The 23,836-nt window shown below is 37.3% G+C and overlaps 1 protein-coding gene across 1 annotated transcript in view; it reads left to right on the forward strand.

Moving 5' to 3' along the window:
- The window catches only part of CFAP43 (cilia and flagella associated protein 43), a 99,300-nt gene extending 76,734 nt beyond the window's left edge, over window positions 1–22,566 (forward strand). Inside the window, exons 28-38 of the mRNA XM_060033571.1 lie at window positions 3,316–3,435; window positions 6,255–6,362; window positions 7,925–8,011; window positions 8,698–8,786; window positions 10,407–10,620; window positions 11,719–11,831; window positions 13,303–13,462; window positions 18,015–18,179; window positions 20,194–20,274; window positions 21,476–21,629; window positions 21,817–22,566. Of these exons, the coding sequence (XP_059889554.1) occupies window positions 3,316–3,435; window positions 6,255–6,362; window positions 7,925–8,011; window positions 8,698–8,786; window positions 10,407–10,620; window positions 11,719–11,831; window positions 13,303–13,462; window positions 18,015–18,179; window positions 20,194–20,274; window positions 21,476–21,629; window positions 21,817–21,983 (1,458 nt within the window). The 3' untranslated portion in view covers window positions 21,984–22,566. The remainder of the gene's footprint in view (window positions 1–3,315; window positions 3,436–6,254; window positions 6,363–7,924; window positions 8,012–8,697; window positions 8,787–10,406; window positions 10,621–11,718; window positions 11,832–13,302; window positions 13,463–18,014; window positions 18,180–20,193; window positions 20,275–21,475; window positions 21,630–21,816) is intronic.
- The last annotated feature ends 1,270 nt before the right edge of the window (window positions 22,567–23,836 follow it).

Genomic DNA, 23,836 nt, shown 5'->3' on the forward strand with positions numbered 1-23,836 from the left:
GCCCTTATGCAGCTTCAACAATTATTGACTAATGCAAATCTTATCTCATTTTATACCTCTACCTACTTCCCTGACACTGAATTATTTTTTTACTCATTTGTAAAAAATTTTTTTTTTAATTTATATTTTGGCTGCGTTGGGTCTTCACTGCTGCGTGCCGACTGGGCTTTCTCTAGTTGCAGCAAGCGGGGGCTACTCTTCGTTGCGGTGCGCATGGGCTTCTCGTTGCAGTGGCTTCTCTTGTTGCGGAGCATGGGCTCTAGGCGCGTAAACTTCAGTAGTTGCAGCATGCGGGCTCAGTAGTTGTGGCACATGGGCTTAGTAGTTGTGGCTCATGAGCTCAGTAGTTGTGGTGGCCGGGCTTAGTTGCTCCATGGCATGTGGGATATTCCTGGACCAGGGATCAAACCCGCGTCCCCCGCACTGGAAGGTGGATTCTTAACCACTGGACTACCAGGGAAGTCCCGGGAATGGGAGAAAATCTTGGTGTGATGGATTCTGCATTGTATATTCATCCTTCCTACTTGGTCTCCCATCTCTCACCTCCCCTGCTTCTCATTTCTCAGCATCTGATACAGACATTTTTAGACAAAATTAGATTTCCCCAGGAATGTTTGAGGGAAAACTTGTGTTTTTAACCAATACTCCTTGAGTTCCCACTATGTGCACCATGTTATATCCAAGGGACACGTGGTGAATAGAAAGACACAGCCCTCAACCCTCAGTGTTCACTGTCTGGTGGTGAAGGGGGTTATATATTAACTGGACATCCACAAAATAATTATTTAACTACAGTGTGATAAATTAGGAAGGACAAGTTCAAATGCCATCTATAACAGTAAACACAGAGGCACTGACTTAGATCGGGGTGTTCACCTGGTCCCCTTTACAGGCTGGCCTGCCCATCCCTTTGCTGCTGTGAGTGCTGCAGCTAAAGGCTTATACCCAAGGCCACTGGAGTCTTGTCCTTGGCTGACCAAGGGGGCATTATTGTCCAGAGACACTGCAAGGTTATACCACTGCTCCCACCCAGAACGGCCAGCAATTGACTGATGAGATGAGAGTATGAAAGTCCAGCCCTCTCGGCTCAAATTGGGACAGGTCAGCAGAGCCTCTCTATTACCCTTATACCCCTGAGAATCAGGCCAGGGCTGGGCCACCTGAGAGCACATGATAGCTCAGCTCCTGCCCCTTCCTACCCGTTTCCCTCACTCCCGTATAGGTGTCAAAAGCATGTGCACTGGAATCCTGTGCCAGACTTTGCTGCTAAGACCCAAGATAGTGCCCAAGACAGGACCCAAGAAAGGCTTCCTTGAGAAAGTGGCATTTGTTCTCACATTAGAAGAATGAGAAAGAATGAACAGGTTGAAGAGTGAGGAAGGGACGGCAGGCAGATGGAAAAGCCTGGAGAAGGGCCTGCAATGAGAAGAGTGTGGGACATCTGAAGAACAGTTTTAGCAAAAGGCCATTTTGATATCATAAAAAGTTCCTTTCAGACCAGAGAGCTTCAAAGGCCTGAAAGCTCAGTGTTTTAAAGAAGGGTGCATAGGGGACCCTTGGACAATCTGGCCTCAGGAGGCTGTGTCTTTGGCCATTTGCCATATAATGATGCTTCCATTATCCAGAAACACCTGAACTTGATAAACAACTACTAGGAGGCCACTATTCATAGGATTTTTCCATTCCTATGAGATAGTGTCATAAATTATTATAAGCAAATTGGCCCAGAGCTGTATTTGTTTTATTTTTAATATTTCCTCATTGCTTAATTAGCGTAATTTAGGTGGTGTTTCTCCTTGTATCATATATTTCTATACATTTTGCTAAACTTCTGTCTCCATAATCTTCCCAGGGTTAGTCTCTTCCTTTATTAAACCAGCATAGAGAAAACTTGTTTTTTTTAAATAAATTTAAAATAATAACAACATTCTACCATCATAGTAATAATTGATTCAGGTGAGAATTATCAATGGATGCTAAAAGTTTGATGAGAAACAAGATTTTTTTACATAGTCTCAAAGTATTTTCCCACAAATCAATTACAAATGGAAAAGCGGGAACGGTACAACAGAGAAACTAGAAGACGCTACCTAACCCAGTGATCACAGTTAACATCAGCCAAAGTGAAACGAAGCAGCATTGTGTCTCCTGAAGTGGTGTACTGGGAAGGATACAACATGATTTGTGGAGCATTCGTGCTAGAAATGTACATGCTGGTCTGAGCATAGGAAACACCAGACAGACCTAACCTGAGTGGCAGACCCCAAAATAACTAGCCTGCATTCAAGTGTCTGCAGCTTATTCTGAAATGGTTGAAAGAGAGAGAGAGAGAGAGAGAGAGAGAGAGGAAGGGGGGGAGATTTAGCAAGCGATAAAAGAAATGGGGTAGAATATTAACCGTTGATTAATTTGGTTAAAAGCATATGAGAATTCTTTGTCCTATTCTTGCATCTTTTCTGTAAATTTGAAGTTATATCAAAATTTAAAAGTTACCAAAAATTTCTAAGGTAAAAATAGTTTGTAACAGTATGTCTAGGATTGATCTGCAGATGTCATTCTCTTTAAAAATGTAAATTTATATCTTTCCACTTACCTACTGTGTGCTTAGTGCTAAGTCTTGTTGGAATTTTAAAGAAGGAGGTGGTACTTTTTCCTTTTGATGTAGAACTATTTAGACGGAGAAAACATACAGAAAACAAGAGAGAGTATAAATAACGTAAATATGTATATATACAGTTCACCCCTAAATGACTCAGGCTTAGGGGCCCTGACCCTCCTCACAGTCCAAAATCTGAGTGTAATCTTACCGTTGGCCTCCACATCTGTGGATTCAACCATCCGTGGATGGTGTAGTACTGTGATACATATTTGCTGAAAAAAAAATCTGCGTATAAATGGACACACACATTTCAAACCCACGTCATTCAACCACCAACTGTATTCATAACTTAAAAAAACAAACCAAGATTTCTTAGGGCCAGATTGTGTGCCTGGAAATTTCTGTCCTGTTTAGAGAGTCAGAATTTTCTGGAAAACTTTGCTGCAATTTGTTTTACTGGACCTCTGTCTGCTTGCATCATTAGCCCTGATCAGTGATTTTAACTTTTTTTTCCCAGTGTAATCTTTTTTAAGCAAAAATCTCAGATTCACAATATAACAGACCCAGCAGAAACATCTCTGGTTAAAGGGGGAGCCCAGAGTACCTCACGAGGCCTGCCCTCCACCTGCCCCTTTGTTTTAGCAAAATGTAAACAACCACTTCCTAGGAATATTTGATGTTCCTAAATGTTAACTTTGCTGTTGATTTCCTTTCAGTCATTAGAAACAGAAATGAAGAAACTTCAAAACTCTATTCAAGAAAGCACACAGAATTTTGATGAACATTTGAAAAGACTCTTTGAAAGGAGAGTGAGGGCGGAGATGGCTGTCAGCCAGGTAAATAAAAGCTTTACTTATATGACTTGTTCTTTTAAGGAGCCTCCAGGGCCTGTCATTGCTCTTAGGACAAAGACCAACACCCTGGTCCTGCACTAGATGGCCATGACTCCTGCTCCAGCCTCATCTCTGGCGCCCCCCTCACTTGCCATGCTGAGTTCTCTGCCTCCTGTTCACATCTTCCTCCCAACGCGGCAGTAAGACTCTGCCCACTTCTCTGCTTCCTGGGCTACATCTACTCATCTGTCAGGTCCCAGTCTAGGTTAGATCTTCTTGTTATATACTCTGTTCTTTTACTTCCTATCACTTATTACAACTGAATTTTAATTTATTGTGAATCACTTTTTAATGCTCCCAAGACTATAATAAGCTCCGTGAGGGTAGGGACCGAGTCTGTCTTGTTCATTTTTGTATTTCCAGCAACTAGCAAAGGGCTGGGCTCGTCTTGTATGTTGAATGAATGAATAATATACATGCCCTAAAAGATCAGATGAAAAATCTGACTTAATTTGATTCAGCAGTAAGAATATAAATGAAGCATACAATAACTTAGAAGCAAGAAGACCAAAAATGAAGGCTTTAAATTCTGAGGGAAAATTATTCCTAACATTAGATTCTATACCTGACCAAACTATCAACTGAATGTGAAAGGAGAATAATATTTTGAGAAATGCAAGGTCTCAAAACTTTATATGCACCCATTCTCTGGAAGCTAATGGAAGATGTATCTCACCAAAGCAAAGGGGTCAACCAAAAAAGATGAGAGAGGTTAAGGAACCTCCAGGAGGATGTCTGTATTGTCAGGGTCCTAATAGGAATGGTACCCTGAAAGGGTTACATTTAAGAGAGGTAAAGCAGGGACTCTTCACTGAGGTATGGGCAGGGTTAAGAGAAACAGTAAAGAATGGTGAAACAGCCGGAGACTAGAAACGATGGGAAGCCAGTGTCATCCCTAGAGTTAAAGAGGCAAGGGAAGGGCACTATTACCAGGACCCAGCAAGACCCGTAGCCATGGGAGAGGGGCTGTTCCTCAGTTATCGTGGCCACAGATAGAAGAACATAATCACTGGCCCAGCAGGGAGGGGATGTATGCATATGGTAGTTAGGTGGGGGGAGATTGGGAATGAATGCTCCAGCATTAGTCTTAAGAGTGCATTAGTCATAATGGCCCAAAAGTAGAAATAATCCAAATGTCCAACAACTATGAATGGATAAATAAAATGTGGTTTATCCCTATAATGGCATATTATTCAGCTACAAAAAGAATGTAACAATACATTCTACAACATGGATGAACCTTGAAAACATGCTAAGTGAAAGAAGCCAGACACTCTAGGCCACATAGTGAATGTTTCCATATATATGAAATGTCCAGAATAGGCAAATCCATAGAGACAGAACGTTAAAGTTAGTGGTTGCTTTGGTCGGCGACGCGAAGGCCTCTGGGAGGTGTGGGGAGAAATGGGAAATGGCTGCTAACGGATTTCTTTTAGAAGTGATGAAATATTCTAAAATTGTGGTGATGGTTGCACAACTGGGAATCTGATTTTTAAAAGCCATTGAATTACAGACTTTAAAGGAGTGAATTGTATGGATCGTGAAATACATCTTAGTAAAGCTGTTATTTTAAAAAGATAGAACATCTTTTCATACAAGACAATGAGGAAACTATCAAAGACTACTAAGTAACATCAAAAGGACTCAGGAGTCAACTTTAAAAGTTCCCCTAAATGGGACAATTTAAGATTCAATGATAATAATAATTGCAATTAACTGAAACCTATCAAATTTGTTAGATTAATGAATGTGTGATATTTTAAAAATAAAAATGCCATCAAAGGATAACAACAAATTTATTATCTAAAAACTAATAAAGAGAAAGTGTCAAGTATTTACTGTTTTCCTGTATGAACTACACTGCTAGGTAACCAAATAGATAGGGAGAAGCATCCCTTTATAAGAGGATTTCAATCAGTAAGTGAAAAAGGAATGATAGAAATATAACATCACCATTTTGCAGCTCCCAGTGGATTAATGGACCCGAGCATTGAGATCTACAGTTGCTAACATCTCAAAAAGAAAGACAACTTGATACTACCTGTTTCCTGATCAAAAAGCACAATATCCTTTATGATCTTCATAAAAGGATCAAACATAAGTCTGATCTGTCCTCTGATTCAGCTGCCAATTTTCAGGAAATACATGGGATAAAGGACTCTGAAAAACTTGCCATAAGTGTGCAGTTAGCAAAACCCAGACTAGGTGAAACTACAGATAACTGCAAATAAATGTGAGGAAAAGAAAGGGCTGAAAGGGAACCTGTGGATTATAAGAGACTTTTAAAATGTGACAGTTTTTTCACCAGCATGTTATACAATAGTGCCTAGAGATACATATTTGGGTAATAATACTGCAAAGAAACATAAAGAGGTGATTACTATAAAAGTCAGGACAATGGTTATTATCGGGGTTGAGATTAGAATGGGGACACATGGAAAGGGCTCTGGTAAAGCGGTAAAGTTCAGTTCTTAATTGAGTGGTGATTACAAGGGTGTTTTGCCTTTATAATAACTCATTCAACTGTACGTTTGTTTTACGTATTTTCCTATGTATGTGGTTTATCTTACAATGAAAATTGAAAAAGGTAAAAACAACTGAGCAGTTATTGCAAGTTTATATTCCCTTTTCCTTAAAAAGAATTTCTCTTGCTTGTATGTCATAAACTTGCTTGATGAGTGCCAAGTCTGTGACCCTCAATAGGAAATCCTTTCAAAGGTAGGCATATTGATCATTTTCCCCCTTTTTAAATATTTCTGCAGGAGGAATTGAAAATAAACAACCTTGTGTTCTCCTTACTGTTGGATGAAGAAATAAGCTCCAGAGAAGCCTTCCTGAACAACTACCTTGCAAGGAAGCAGGAGGAGAAAGTAAGTATAGTGTCTGATACCTGAGTACAAGCATCTTCTGACAAAGGGGATCCCTCTTAACAGGAGCTCACGTGCCTAGCCCCTTCCTTCCTTCTACATTCCTACTCAACTGTGTGCTTTCCTTGGCTCCCTGTCTGGGACTTTGCCCCAGGGTCAGATGAAAGTGCCCACTCCAATCTGTTCATAAAGTTATGTGATTCTGCGTCTGCAATCATTTAGTCAAACGAACTATGTAACTTTCATATGACATATGGTTTATAAAATGAGGCCATGTGGCTTCATGGTTGAAGGGGCCCACTTTTAACCACTGACTAGCTATGGGACCTTGGACAAGACACATAACCTTTAAAGCTATTTTCAAGCTCTTCTCTAGGGAATATTGTTCTCTCTGGACCTTTTGGCACCCTAAGTTTCACTAAATATATAAGTAATGGGTTAGCTTATAGAATGAAAAGCTGTCATATTTTGAAAAGCTCAAATAGGAGCATGAATAGATATGTTTCATTAAAGAGACAATGAATACAAAATACATGTCACATGATAATTTTCAAAAGATGTCAGCTTTTATTAGTATTAATAAATGACATTTATGAATGATATAAAGTATCAAATGACATATGTAGTTATTGTTGCCAAGAGTCTGTTAAAGAGCATATGCAAAGCACCTCCTAAATACAACCCTACTCATAACAACCCTACAGAGTACGGGATTTCTTTTGTAGATGAGGAGTCCATCTCAGAGAGACTGGTAACAGGCTAAGTCACTCACTAGTGTGTGACATACCAGAAATTGGAACTGTAAATATAAATAAAGACCCTCCAAATGAGAATAAGCAGACTATTTATTCAGAGCTTGGTATAGTAAGGGAATCAGCCACCATCACTTGTGTTTGGCAGACACTCAAAGGCAGGCAGGGGATGAGAAAGCTTTATAATGAATAGAAGAGAGGGCTTCAGCTATTCCCTGATTCGAAGTTGTTGGCATGGAGAAGCCTGGAGCAAGTTAATTAGAAGCTTGGCAACCTATGTGCTTGGTTTAGGAAGGAGCTTTGGCTTTCTCTGGTTGGTCCTAAGTTGAAAATGGTGGCAAAAATTAGGAAAGCTGAAAGTTATTGACCAAGTCCTGGCGGTTTAGGGCCGATCGCTGCAGAGGCTGTGGTTTCCCTTCCTGGCTGGTTGTAGGTTATGAGTCAGGGCTCTATCTTTATATACGGTCTGGCTGTTGTCCATTTATATATTCAGTCTCTCAGAACCAAGGTCCATGCAACTCCCAAGCCTGTGCAATTTCATCGTCCATACTGCCCTGCCAAGAGTGTAGTGCGCTCCCTAGTCACTTACACACTCGCATACAGAGCTGGCTACCCTTTGAAACAGGTGAGCGGATGTTTGTCCTTTCAGTCTCCAGTCAGTTTGCTTTCTTCTGTGAATGTTATCTGTAATCGATACTTCACTTCACATTTATCTTGTACTAGGGAATTCCTTGTTCTTTTCAGTATCCCCAATATTTTTGTTTATCCTGAAAGATCTCCAGTTCCAATCTTCTATTCCCGATGTTATTATAGAGCCAGACTACAGAGGCCATCCGGAAATCTAGAGAAGACCACGATATGTACAAGGAACACTACGACAACTTACTGGCGGAAGACAAAGTGAGAGCTGTTGTCTCACCCACTCGCTAATGCAATAGAGTTGCTGCTGCCTGGATTTGGGGAAGATTAAGAGGGATATAATTTAATTTCCTCATAGATTTTTCTCCTACTGTAATCACAGTTACGGGTGTACTTCATTCTATGCCACTGTGTATTTCTAAAAATCACTGTGTAAAATAAATTTTTGTAAACTTCTCTTGTTCAAGCTCTCTCTTGTACAAAAAAGAGAGAGCACAGTTAGACTTTGGAGGTTTTTGAACTTCAGGTTGCAAGCCCCATTAGTTGGTTATGAAATCAATTTAGTAGGCTATGATCAGCAGATTTATAACGGAAAAGAACAGGATAGAAAAGCAAACTGAAGAATAGAATAGAACGGAATGGAATAAAATAGAGGTAACTTGCATGTTTTACAGGTAAATATCATTTTGTGAAACTTCAGTTCTGAATGATTTCTAAGACCTCTTATATGAAGTAATGTTTTAAATTTACTGAGGTGCTTCTTGTTCAAAGTAAATCTTTGTTAAATCCTTGCACAGTGAGTGGTCACCCTCTAACAAGGTTATAAACCAAGTTTTCATGGATTTTTAAAATCAAAGTGACACAACCTATATGTTAAAGAGTATTGTCAACAAATAAAAGCCTTCTGAACAAAGTTACAATCCTGTCAATGATATGTTTTCCCTTAGGTTCTAGATCGCAGCTTTAAAAAGGAATTTTCTGAAATTCCCAGTCATCAGGTGGATATACTCTACAAACTTTTTAAACGCCGACCAAGGTTTGTTTCCTCTTTGTTATCATGTTTTTGAGAAAAAAATTTGTAAGCATTATTAGATGTCAGCTTTTTCTCCCGATTAGTTTGTAATATTCAGTGTAACATCTTTTATGTGAAAATGTTCAAGTGTCTTGATCATAACTCAGTTTGTTAAAGATCATTCTTATATCTTACAGTAGGCAATGAAGACTAAGGATTTCTTTTTTACTATTTAAAAATAGTTAAGTATCTAAGTAATCATAGTGCTATTATAGGTTCTATTTTATACATGAAAGTAGTTCCTTGTAAGACACAAATGGCAGACAGATTTATAAACTGTTTTTCCCAAGATGTGTTCCAGCAAGTATGAGTCCCTTGCAGTATTAATTGGAATTACACATAAAAGTCTTCCAGGACAAAATAAGTTTAAGGAAATACTGGGCTGAAAAAGATAAAAGATTTTCTTTACTGAAGAACATTTCAGAACTTTTTGTAGCCTTTGCATCCCCAAGTATTAGAAATAGAGTAGGAAATGTTTTCCAGACTTATTCGACCACAAGTACCCTTTCCTCGGAGCATCTCATGTGATTTGTGTTCAAGATAAAGTTTGAAAAATGCCAGTATAAATGATTGAAAATAACCATTATCCGAAGAGTTCTAAAATATCTGATTTTTATACCGAGAGTAGCATTAGAACTACATTTCACAGATTTCCAAATTTTTATCAATTCAGATTTTCATAATTTTTAATCAGACATAATGTAGGAATCATGGAGTTTGTCACAAAGATATAGGCTCATTTGTGTCTGAGATGCAAACTCATTCTCTCACCTTTGACAGGTTACATGCAACCTGAGGAATTCAGTCTAGAGTAAGCCTTATGTCTTTTTTTCCCTATTTTTAAAGGAGTGAGTTACATAAGCCTGTGAAGAAAGAAGTGAGACCTCCCATATACTGGGAGGCAGCAGTGGAAAAAGCATAAACTCTATTGTCCAACAGAATTAGCTTTAAATCCTAACTCCACATCTATCAGACCTATGGCCTTGGCCAGTCACTTCTCTCAGAGCCTCGCTTCCTTCATCTAGAAAAAGAGGATAACAATAGTAACTTCACGGCGTATTGTAAAGCACCTTGAGAGTGAGTGCCTGGTACAAATCTCTGTACCCTTCTCTTCCCAGCTGCAGGCCAGGGAAACAAAAATAATCCATTAATGTAGATAAAAAGAGGCACTTCTCCAGTTGCACATATAGCTGAACATTCTCCAGGCTACTCACCTGCAACAAGGATACCAGCAGAGGATGTATGGGGCAGAACCAGGGGACATCCACACTTCCCTCAGGCATTTACTTACCTGCTTAAAATGCCCAGAAGGGAGACATTTTCTAGTGCAGGTAAAACTGCCAGTGCTGACAGAAACTGGGGACATCTATAGTCCAGCCAAGGTCATGTCTGGGGATCCAGAGGGGATGGAAGAAGGTCCAAGTGGGTGCTTTTCTCTTTGGGGTAATCCACCCACTAGCCACAGGAAACTGTCTTGCAGTATCACACCTCTGCTAAGGGTTACGTTAATTTAACAGTGATTTTTTTTTTTTTTTTTGTATGTGAGAATGTGAAAGGTTGATGGGCTTTTATTGGTAATACCAGGATTCACAAACAAAAAGTGCACTCAGATACGACCAGTCTTGTGCCTTTTGGAGAGCGACCAGGATCTGGGAAATTGAATAAGGATGCCTTTGCCCAGTTAATGAAAGCCATGGATGACTTGGACAGTATTAATAACATGCCACAAGGCTTGGACCCCTCCGTCTGGGAACATTTCTGCATGACCAGACGAGCGAAAGTGGAAAATGAACAGAAAGTATATAATAACATTTTATTATTTTATTTCATTTCATTTAGTGTACTAGTATCAAATATATAGTTTACGGTGGTCAGTGCTTCTAGAAAGGCTAGTTATTTAGGTTTTCGCACTAGGGTAATAGTAATATTAATAATAATGATAAAGAAATAAAATATTAACCTCAGTCCTATTGAAGGCTAAGTACTTGTAGACCCAAATTGACGGCCACTAGCCACACGGGGTTATTTTTTACTTGAAATAAATGTGGACAGTCCTAATTGAGACATACTGTAACTGGAAAATACACACAGATTTAGAAGACTTAGCGTGAAAAAAAGAAGGGAAAGTGTCTTAATATTTTTTATATTCTTTACAGGTTGAAATGATAATGTTTTGGATATATTGTATTAAATAAGATAATAAAATTAATTTCACCTGTTTCATTTCACTTGTATAATGTGGCTCCTACAAAATTTAAAATTACATATGTGGCTCGCATCGATGGCTCACATGGCATTTCTCTTGGACAACACTGTTGTAGATACAACTTCTCCTGTCTGCTCTGGTCCTGAGTAGTCCTCATCCCTTTTTGCATAGAAGAATTATATTTCACCAGAATCAGCTTTATAGTTTTGCTAGAATATTTTGTTAATGTAACAAAGGGTAGCAATTTGAGAGTGTGTTTAATTAGGAAGAGACTTCTTCCTCTTGCTGCTTCTTGACCACACCTTGCCCCCTGGCCCTGCCACCAGATTACCTAAATTGTGTGCCGCATGCGTCAGGCTGTCATATTTTTGTTAAAGTATCTATGATTGTAAAACTTTATCTAAGATGATAAGATATAAGAAAAATTCTAGTTGCTTGCGTATTGTCTTTCAGTGAGAAGCAAATTTGATACTTTTCTAATTATTCATGGGATGTACCATGTAAGTTTTGGGTTTCTTATATTACATAATGGCAGGATTTAAATTTTGGTTTATTTCTTAGAAAGTTGGACTTGTTAAGGTTTTGTAACAAAGTTAAAAGATGTATATTTTTTAAAGTTCTTTAAAATTAGTTTGCTTTTATTTCTAAAGCTCCGTATGTTCTGAGATGTTGGTGGTTTGGTTTCTTCAGGTAAAGCAGAAAGCAGCTGGCTTAATAGAAATGGTGGCTTTCCTCCAGAGGAGAACTGAGGATGATGAGAAGGTGCAACATGAAATTGAAAAAGTACTCCGTGAGCTCACCCTGTAATTTGAACCTTTCATTCATGTTCATTTATTCAAAATCTAGGGCTAAATTAGGTTGTGTTATCATGGGGAGAGAATGCTGACTCACTGGTTTTCAGCTGGCACTGGCTTACCTATATTCATGGCTTTATAACTTCTCCTTGAGAAAGTGCATTTTGTTACATAAGACCTTATTTCAGAATGAAATTTGCCTACATGCTCCACTGTTCTTACTGCAAATCGTCAAGTTTTTTTTTACTCTTCAATTTCTGTTTTTCCCTTTTTTAAAATTTGAAGCATAATTGACTTACAAAATTAGTTTCAGATGCGCAACATAGTGATTTGATATTCCTATACATTACTCAACGATCTCCATGATAAGTCGTTACCATCTATCATCACACAAAGTTATGACAATTTTTTTTTTTTTTTTTTGCGGTACGCGGGCCTCTCACCATTGTGGCCTCTCCCGTTGCAGAGCACAAGCCCCAGATGCGCAGGCCCAGCGGCCATGGCTCACGGGCCTAGCTGCTCCGCGGCATGTGGGATCCTCCTAGACTGGGGCACGAGCCCTTGTCCCCTGCATCAGCAGGCGGACTCTCAACCACTGCACTACCAGGGAAGCCCAAAGTTGTGACAATTTTATTGACTATATTCCCTATACTATACCTCACATTCCTGTGACTTAATCAAATAGGCAAACTTGGGGAAAATCTTTTATTTTAATCTCCTTCCACACGTGTTCCACAGAAAGAACACGTTTCTGCTGGTAAGTACTTTTAAGCTCAAGCCACACAAGCAAACTGTGTGGAAAATTAAGTAGATATCCAAGAAATTTCCATGTAGATGCCTAAGCAGCTAATATTTTTTCTTCAAGGGAGCTTGTTGTATTTTCCAGAGTAATTGGGATACTGTTTTAAGTCCTTGCTTCACTTTTGGCCATATTTACAGCCACATGGATAAATACTTCTCTGATGTTCCCAAATTCATCATTAAACATCATTTTCAGATCTAGGTGATAAGTAGGAATATGAATTACCTAAAAATAGATTTGATAAGTAGTATGCAGATTAAACATTGTTAATATAATATCAGAGATCAATACACAGAGTCAGAACTTTAACAGATTTGTTATTTGGTAGCATCTCTGTTTTTTCCACTTACATTCAAAACCATATTAATCTTTTCTTAATCATGAAGTAAAACCTTATGAATGTGTTTCTGTCCATACCATTCTTTGAGCAGCCCAAGTGTAATTCCACATCAGTAAGAAGAGGTACCATAGAGACCTCTAGGAAAGCTTGTCATTGGGAAAGTATTTTCCACATTAATCTCCAGCATGTTTTCCTTCAACTTAAGGAAAATTAATTTTGAATTTTATATTCAATTTTTATATCAGATATATTTTATCAAATTTATATATCAGATGATAGATGAAATTTGGAATATAAATGTATTACAACTACTTACTTTAAAGTCTTTTTCAATTTAGATTACAGGAAGACAAAGTGAAATTCCAGTTGAATTTGACAATCCAAATCCTCCTTAAACAAGGGCAAGTAGAACTGGAGAATTTCCAGTTACTGCTGGATTATTCTGATGCAATCCTCATCAACAAGAACATAGTTGAAGACTTGAATTCTGTGATTCGGGTAATTCTCATGCTTTAAGGAGAAAAAACCAACATATCACCTGCTGTACCAAATATTTTTCATATTCTCCCATTTCTATGGTAAATCATTCTCATTCAGTTGAACCAGTGGTTGCTAACTCTCACTCTACGTTAGAATCACCTGAACAAGTTTACAAATGTGTCCAGACCCCATCCCTAAGCATGGACATTTTTTTAAAGCTTGCCAGGTAATTCTAAGGTAAAAGAAGTTCAGGACCACGGAGTTAAATGTTCATCCTAATATACATACTATTATTTTGTTAGAGTCAATCTCCTCACCTAATGATAAGTTTGATAAGCTTAGAGAATTGATTTCAGACCTTGCTTGTTTTCTGATATAAACATTTAATGTTATAAATTGCCTTCTAAGCACTATTTTAGCTGCATTCTGCAAATTTTGAAATTTTGTATTTTTATTTTCTTTCCATTTAAAATATTATCTAATTTCCCTTGTAACTTCCTATTAGAAGTTACTATGGGTTATTTAGAAGTGTGTTATTTAATTTCCAAATATTTGAGGATTTTGTGCTATTTGGGAATTATGTGCTAATGTTGCTATACATATTACTTTTATAAATGCTCTTAACCCACAATATATTGTTATTATTGTTGCTATAGATAGTTATCTTTTAGAGTGATGAAAATAAGAAAAAAGCGTTTTCTATTCCCCTCCAATTTCACTATTTCAAGAGATCTTTCTTTGTATAGATTGAAGTTTCTGTCTTGTATTATATACCTTCTACTTAAAAAACTTCTTTTAACAACTGAAGTGCAAGTCTGTTGGTAATAAATTCTCTCTGTTTTTCCTTGTCTGAAATTGATTCACCTCTATCATTGAAAGATATTTTGCTGGGTTCCCTGGATTGACCGGTTCTTTCTTTCTCCCTCTCATTCTTTTCACTTTAAAGGTGTTCATCTTCTTCTGGCTTAACGGAACTTCTGACAAGATGCCTACTATATTTTTTTAATCTTTGTTCCTCTTAAAATAATGTGTCTGCCTTTGAGATTTTTCTCTTTATCTTTGGTTTTCAGCAGTTTGAACATATGTCTAGGAGTGTGTGTGTGTGTGTGTGTGTGTGTGTGTGTGTGTGTGTGTGTGATCCTTTTAATGTACTGTTGACTTTGGTTTGCTAATATTTTGTTCATGATTTTGTCCATGTTCATCAAGGATATTGACCTGTAATTTTCTCTTCTTGTGGTGTCTTTGGCTTTGATAATCAAACAGGGTAATGTTGGCCTCATAAAATGTTTGGAAATATTCCCTCCTTTTCAGTTTTTTGTTAAGTGTTTGAGAAGGATTTGTATAAGTTCTGGTATGTTACATTTTCACTTACATTCATTTTAAAATATTTTCTAATATCCCTTATTTCTCTTTTGACCTCACTGATTATTTAATAATGTGGTGTTGAATTTCCACATATTTGTAAATATTCCAGTTTTCTTTCTGTTATTGATTTCTAGTTTCATTCCCTTGTGGTCAGAGCAGATACTTTGTATGATTTCCATCTTTTAACATGTATTAGGATTCATTTTATGGCCTAACATGTGATCTGTATTTGAGAATGTTCCATTTGCACCTGCAAATAATGTGTATTCTGCTGTTATTGAGAGATGAATTCTGTATATGTCTCTTATGTCTAATTAATTTATAGTGTTCAAATCCTCTATTTCTATATTGATCTATATTGATCTATACTTGTTCTATCCATTAGTGGAAGTAAGATATTGAAGTCTCCAATTATGGTTATTAAAATGTCTATTTCTCCTTCAGTTCTGTCAATTTTTGCTTCATATATTTTGAAACTGTTTTTAGGTGCATATATGTTTATAATTGTTATATATTCTTGAAGGATTGGCCTTCTATCAGCATATAAAAGACAATTTTTGTGTTAAAGTTTATTTTGTCTGATGTTAGTATAACTATTCCAGCTGTTTTTTGGTTACAGTTTGCATGGAAGATATCTTTCCATCCTTTCACCTTTGAGCTACTTGTGTCATTGGATCTAAAGTGAGTCTCTTCTAGACAGAATATTATTGGATCTTTTTTTAATCCATTGTGTCTATCTTTGCCTTTTAATTGTAGGCTTTAATGCATTTACATTGAACGTAATTACTGGTAAAGAAGAACTTACTGCTGTCATTTTGGTATTTGTTTTCTGCATGTCATATTTTGTGGTTGTTCAGTCCCTCCATTATTGCTTTCTTTAGTAGATAATTGGGGTTTTTTGCAGAGTACCATTCTGATCCCCTTCTCTTTTCCTTTTCCCTATACCTTTCCTTTTCCGTATGCTTTCTTAGTGGTTACCCCTGGGAATTACAATTGACATCTTAATTTTATAACAGACTAGTTCAAATTAACACCAACTTAGTTTCAGTAGTATGCAAATCTCTGCTTCCATGGAGCTCTGTTTCTCCCCCAGTATGTTATTATTATCATGAATTACATCTTTATATACTGTGTGTCCATTAACATAGATTTTTAATTATTATTTTATGCATTTTTCTTTTAAACCACACAGGAAAAATAGAGTACTTACAAACAAAAATACAAGAATACTGGCTTTTATATTTACCTATGTAGTTACATTTTTTATTTAGGTTGTTTTTTATTTATTTCTTCTGGCTTTGAGTTACTATCTACTTGCTTTTTATTTCAGCTTGAAGGACTCCCTTTAGCAATTCTTGTAGAGCAGTCTAGTAACGATGGACTCCCTCAGTTTTTGTTTATCTCAGGAAGTTTTTAATTCTTCTTCAATTTTTGTTGTTAGGGTAAGAGCAACAACCATCAGATTTGTTGATGGACTGAATGTGAAGGGTCAGGTAAAGAGAGGGATCAAGAATAAATCTTAATATTTTGGCTTTTGAGCAACTGAGAAGGTGATGGTGTCATTCACTGACATGAGAAAGACTGAGGAGATGTAGCCTTGGCTGGGGACATAGGATGAAGAATGTTGGCTTTTGTTAAATTTGAGATACCTACAGAACACCCAGTGGAAATATCTAATAGCCAGAATTCAGGGTTGAGATACATATTTAGGAGTATTCTATATGTAGATCACATATATTTAACTACATATGGACTATTACATATAGATATCTGCATATAGATAATTTATGCCACAAGATTGCTTGAGACCACGTAGGAAGTGGGTAGATAGGAGGAGGGCATTTGGGCCAACACCCGAAGTCCAATTCTGAAAGATCTAGCAGAGAAGGAGTTAAGTGAGGAGACTGAGAAGGAGCTGCCAGTGAGATAGAAGGGAACCTAGAAACCATGAGAGAAACAGTTCCGAGGAGGAGGGAACCATACACTATGTCAATTACTTGACAAGAGCAGTCTTAGTGGAGGGTTGGGGCAGGAGCTCAATTGCTGATGGCTGAAGAAACAATATGAAGTGAGGAAGTTGAGACCAGGACTATAAAATAAATCTTATGACAAAGTTGACTGAAAGGAAAGGAGAGAGGAGATGTGGTAGTTCGACAGAAGTGTTTCTCAACCTCAGCACTACTGACATTTTGAGCTGGATGATTATTTGTCGAGGAGAGATGTCCTGCGTATTGTGTGAAGTTTAGCAGCCTCCCTGGCCTCTACCCACTAGATGCCAGTAGCAATGCCCCCCTACAGTTATGTCAGCCAGAAATGTCCCCAGACATAGTTGAATGTCCCCTGGTGGGGCAATATTTCCCACATTTGGGAAATACTGCTCCAGAGAAATGCTTGACCTTAAGATTTTGGAGCTGGCGATGACAAGATCAAGGGTATGATCATGGGAGCTGGGTGGCTGAGCAGGATAGAGAAGAGAGCATTGAAAGTGGGAAATTCAAGGAACTGAGCCCAAGCAGTGACCAAAAGATGAAAATAATTTTTATAAAGAGTAGCAGTTGGTATAGTCTAGTGGCATGAACTTGAAAAAGCTAAGTTCTTGAAGGAGAAGGGAGGAAAAATATAAAATATTAACTGATGGAACTCACATACAAATTTATTTTAGAGACATAGTAGTTTCACTGTTAGCAATCTGGGAGAACAACTCCATGAAAATATTCCTGAACTTCATGTAGGCAATTTGAAATGAAGTACAAAATATCTAGGTGTTTAAATATCATATTTAACCCATTGAATTTTTTTGCTTTTCCACTAGCTACCAACAAGATACTGCTGTGCCTAGCTGCATTAAATTACAATCCTTTATCTATAGTGTCAAGAAGCAGGGCAGACTAGGGGTATAAACGCATACAGATTGGTAGATCGGTGATGTCAAGAGGAGTTCCTGCCTAATCACTGACATAAAAGTAAATTGGCTATGCCATTCAAATGTATCTTACAATCCCTTCTGTTCAGTAACTACCATGCTTTATAGTGATCAGATTGTGCCCATCAAGTAATTTTTTAATATCTACTACATTTTAAGAAAGAGGATAGAATTATCTCTGCATTCCAAGCGTTTTCTAAGAAAAGCATTCAGCTTCAAATATTCTGTATCCTGTATGCAGAATCGTATTATATGAATATCGGAATGTACTTTTTCTTTAAGACTCAAGGACAAAAGAAAGTTGCTAGCATGATGGAAAGTAAAGAAGTCCACAAAGGAATATTTCAGATCGAGTGGGAACATAAGAAAATGGAGATGGAAATGGAAGATCTAAATCAGAAGGCTCGGGATATTCAGATGCTGTTTTTTTCAAGAGATCGTCAAAAGGTAGGTTCTCCCTGCCCCCCACTATATAATTTTAATTTCATTCATTAATGTATTCATTCATTCAACCAGTATTTAATAAGAAGCCTCTGTGACGTCAAGCATGTTCTATGCCAGAAGTAGTTCATAATGTGACTATGAATTCTGTCTGTTTCTTCTGGTAGTTTACATTTGCTGCCTCTGGTTCTTTGTGACCCATTCAGTAGTATAGTTCTGTTTTGCAGCTCACCAAGAATTTCCTAATTGTCAAATCTCGTGGTCCCTTTCCCAGTCATAACCATCCCTGTAGCATTTGTCCATCTTCTTTTTTTTTTGGGCCTTGTGGCATGTGGGATCTTAGTTCCCTGACCAGGGATCGAACCTGCAGTGGAAGCGCGGAGTGTTAACCACTGGACCGCCAGGGAAGTCCATCCATCTTCATTCTTTTTTTTTTTTTTTTTTGCGGTTCGCAGACCTCTTACTGCTGTGGCCTCTCCCGTTGCGGAGCACAGGCTCCGGACGTGCAGGCTCAGCGGCCATGGCTCACGGGCCCAGCCGCTCCGTGGCATGTGGGATCTTCCCGGACCGGGGCATGAACCCGTGTCCCCTGCATCGTCAGGCGGACTCTCAACCACTGCGCCACCAGGGAAGCCCCATCTTCATTCTTAATTGCCCATTGTTTTGGCTTTAATCATCCCTGTTTTCTCCTGTATTTCTTCCAACATGTCAGACCACTCTGCCTCTTTTCCTCATTTCTCTTTTGTTTCTCTTAAGTATAGCTATTTTTAAGATTCTGCCCCCAGCTCTGTGTTTCTTTCCGTGCCCTCTCCTTTGATGATTTCTCTTTTTCTGACTTTCATGATCACTGCTAAGACTCATCCAAGCTTTCTGGACTCCAATTAAATTCCAATTCCAATCTAAGCTCTCTGAACCTGACCTTTCTCAAGCTCTATTTCTGTATTTCCTACTTCCCAACAGCTCCTCTTCTTATTTTGCTTATTTCTGTTCTTTCAGCCATTCACTCAGGGTTAAAGTTGTTGTCCTCTTTGATTCCTCTCTTTCCCTTGTCTTCCAAGTCTTGACTAGTTTATCCATTTACTCCCTCATTCTCTATGCCCACTGCCTTTACCTTGCTTCAGTCCTTCCTTTTCAATGGTTTAGAGTATTTTATAATAATCTCCTAACTAGTCTCTTGACCTTGGGTTTTTCTCTTCTAATTATACTGTATACTGCTGTCACATTCCTATTCAGGTCTAATAACATTACTACTCTGCTCAAACATTTTAAAGTTCCTCTTCTTACCTGGCACATGAATTCTGAAATCCTTAAGTGGCGTTCAGTGTCCTTCAAATTATCTTTTGAAATTCATTCCCACTGTTCCTCTTACACATCAGTATTCTCAAACCAAACTGATTTTATATTCCAGGATTCTACCTCTGTGCCTTTGCTTATACTGGTTCTTCTACCTGCAATATTTTTCCGCATTTTTTTTTCACATCCCTAATCTATCTGTTTTTCAAGGTCTGGTTTAAATGCCACCTCATCCATAAAGCCTTTTGATTTCCCCAGTTCAGAGAAACCATGGCCCAACTCAAACCACCTTTTAATTTGCATGTCACCTTACATACTTTCTGGCAACTAATCATACTACACGTTCTCTTTTTCTTGAACTCTCTGTCATGTTATCTATCTTTGTTATCTCCCTCAGTATCTTTAACTGGGATATTGTTAATATGGGACTTAATGAGACACTCTCAAATGAGACACAATAAATATTTGGTGAGTTGAATAAGTGAATGAATGAATGAGAAGATAAACTCTAGGCATTTGTAACTATTAGTATATAGATGAGTGTATCAATAGCCAAATATAAGTAAATAGCATGACACTAAAGTCAAGTCAATCCTAACTTGGATAGATAATTTTTATGAGAAACAGTAACTTTCAAAACTAAGATAATCTTTATAAAATTATCTACTGAAAGAAATAGAGAAAAATATCCTTACATACATTGTGGGTTTTTTTCCCCCTCTTAAAGTACCTAAATGAACCAAACTATGAGACTATGATTGCCATTCAGATTGGAGTAATGGAGCAAACCATTGCTGTTTTAGATAAGGTAGGTCTCAAGGATACTGATCATTATAATTCCAGTAGTTGTGAAAGATTTGAACAAAGTAATAGTTTGCAAATCATGAATTCAAATAGAACCTACCAAAATCTTGCTCTTTTATACTGATATTCAGGATGTAATTAGAGGTCTCTAAATAGTGTCTTTGTAACTGTAACCAATGTGGTAGCCTGAAGCACTTCTTTTTTTTTTAATTTTTATTTTATATTGGAGTATAGTTGATGAACAGCGTTGTGTTAGTTTCAGGTGTACAGCAAAGTGATTCAGTTATACATATACATGTATCTATTCTTTTTCAAGTTCTTTTCCCATTTAGGTTATTGCAGAATATTGAGCAGAGTTCCCTGTGCTATACAGTAGGTCCTTGTTGCTTATCTATCTTAAATATAGCAGTGTGTATATGTCAACCCCAACCTACCAATCTATCCCTCTCTCCCTTCCCCCAGTAACCATAAGTTTGTTCTCTAAGTCTGGGAGTCTGTTTCTGTTTTATAAATAAGTTCATTTGTATCATTTTTTTAAGATTCTGCCTATAAGCAACATCATATTATATTTATCTTTCTCTGTCTGACTTACTTCACTTGGTATGATAATCTCCAGGTCCATCCATGTTGCTGCAAATGGCATTATTTCATTCTTTTTAATGGCTGAGCAATATTCCATTGTATGTATGTACCCCATCTTCTTCATCCATTCATCTGTCAGTCATTTAGGTTGTGAAGCACTTCTTTTAACATTTGAATTAACCCCTTGGGAGATATCAGAGTGTAGGTGAATTTCCTGTTTCACATTAGGTTACTGTAAGATTTATGTAGTAGAAGTGTTGATAGTCTTTCCTTTGCATTGTAAAGGCTTTGTTTTACCCTAATTGCCTAACAATGCTCAGTTTTGAGTGTTTAACATACATAAGATGGAAACAAAGTAATCTCAAGGCTATGTGTTTTTTAAATCTTCTCTTATTTCTAAGAATATACAAATTTTTTTCTAAAATGTGTATCAACATACCATTCTATCTTTCAACAAATAATTTAAGTACCCACTATGTGCAGGTATTATGCTAGGTACTAGGGATATGATGGTAAGATGTCCTACTGATGACAATGTATTTAAATTTTAAGAATAATGTCTTTATAAAATATATTTTTTTCAAAATTATTTCTGTGGGGTGTCATGGGAACAAAAATTTCAGACCCACAAAAAGAATGTGGAAAGCTGCAAAAAGCTGCTTAAAAAACTGAGAAGGTACAGCAATCAAAAAGATGTAGCAAATTATACCCTAAGCTGCAATTTACGAGAAGAACTGGTGGCTGTCTCAGAGAGAAAAGACATCTGTAATGCAGTGGGTAAGATTTTTTTCTTTAATCAACTGTCAGTTTCTTTAAAAGTGATCATAATTCCTAAAATCTGTACAGTGGTTATAAAGCTACCAGTATTTGTTCCATATGTTTAATTGATTCTGAGTGCTGTTTCTGTATCTAAAAGTATAGATAATAATCCAAATAATTCCTTCTTCTTCATTTCTGGGATAAGGGTCTACACTGACTTGTGAAAAGATTGCCAAAGAACGATATGAAAACATGATGCAACAGCAAAAGTTAACAAAAATTTCAAAAGAACAAGCTGAGCAGATTTCAATACTACAGGCTGAAGTTGAAAGATTAAGGATGAAAACATTTCCTGCTTTCGTTCAAATGTAAAACTGCTGGTGGGAAACATAAGACCAAATCAGTCATTTTAAAAATAATTTCATTTGGTTAAAATGATTTCTGTCTCTCTTATATAAGGAAATTTAAGTAGAGTCTCCTCTTAGTGGCATATTTTTAATAGCAAATTGATTGATTTTAGCCTTAGTCATTATAAAAATGTCCTGCATGAATAAATGTCTAAAATAACACGAATGATTTTTATTCAAGAATGAACACGATTTTAGCTCAGAATATATTCAAGATCTATTTTATTAAGTCTTAATTTGATCAAAAATTATTTTCACAGTAGTAATATAGAAAGTCTTAAAGACAAAAAATTATTTTTAGCCACTACTGGTATTTCTAATTTTATAAAATTACCAGAAATGTTATGAGATTATGAATGATTTTTATCTTTTATACTTTTCTGTATTTCCCATTTTCTTCAGTAAGCATTTCTCTATCATCAGAAAAAAAATTAATAGAATGTTTAAGATGATTCCCTGTCCTACCAATGGGAACGAGGCGAATTGTTTACTTTTACCAAGCCCTAAATCACTTGTAAATTACAACATATTTTCTTCTACATAGACGTTCTACATAAACATGACATAATCTTCTATATTCATATGTATTTGCAACAGAACTTAATTTTGTGCCCCACATGATAGTTTAGTAAACAGAAAAAAAAGCATTTTCTCATTTTGTGATATTGTGATTTATAATAAGAAATATATATATTTGGTCTCCGACACCATTCCTGGCACAGAGATCCTAAAACCCTCGGAATTTCCTAAGTGATGAGAGAGGTACAGGTGTCTTGTTATATTAATGAGGTGACTTTTGGATTGCACCTAAGGATGGGGGCTGTCTGCCAGGAGAACCAACCCTGTGTCCCAACCTCCCATCCACCCACCCACCCTTACGCACACCCACCCCCCACCCCCACCTCTAGGAAGGGTAAACGGGCTGGAAGTTGAATTGATCACCGATGACCAATGATTTAATCAATTGTGCCTATGTAATGAGGTCTCCATAAAAGCCCAGAAGGACAAGGTTTGGAGAGTGTACCCAGAGAGAGCAAGCAAGTCTGAGCTTTTCACCATAACTTGCCTTATGCATCTCTTCCATCCCGAGGTTCCTGAGTTAGATCCTTTTATAATAAAATGGTAATCTGATAAATAAAATGTTTCTCTGCGTTCTATGAACCACTCTAGCAAATTAACTGAACCCAAGGAAGGAGGGGGTCTTGGGAACCTCTGACTTATTGCCAGCCGGTCAGAAGCACAGGTAACAATCTGGTTTTTCAAATGGCATCTGAAGTGGAGGGCAGTCTTGTGGGACTGAGCCCTTAACTTGTAGAATCTGATGCTATCTCCAGATAGATGTGTCAGAATTGAGTTGAATTGTAGGACATCCAGATGGTGTTTTGAGAATTGCTTGGTGTGGAGAAACAGACACACACAAAGGAGTTTGGTGATCAGAATTCTTACATTTCCATGAAATAGTTTATCACTTTATTCATGTAGATGATGATAAATAAGTAATGAGAAGATTAACGGCTCAGAAAACTGCTTTGCCTTTCCATAGCCTATGGACTGCTGCATTCCAAGGTAATACCATTGGGATCATGAACCACAATCTCCAAAGGGTGTCAATGTCTCAATGTTCTGCACTTTGTGAATTAAATGTTAAGTTTAATTAGTAACACCATATCCAATGTACACTGGTGTAGGTAAAGCAAGAGAGCAATTATAAAACATTCTATTTAGAAGAAAAAATTTAGAAGTTTTAAAACCTTCTATTTAGAAATTGCCAGGATAGTACCATAATTGATCACCTGTATAGTGATCAGTGGTGGGAAT

Source organism: Delphinus delphis, chromosome 16 (genome assembly GCF_949987515.2).
Source record: "Delphinus delphis chromosome 16, mDelDel1.2, whole genome shotgun sequence".
NCBI lineage: Eukaryota > Metazoa > Chordata > Mammalia > Artiodactyla > Delphinidae > Delphinus > Delphinus delphis.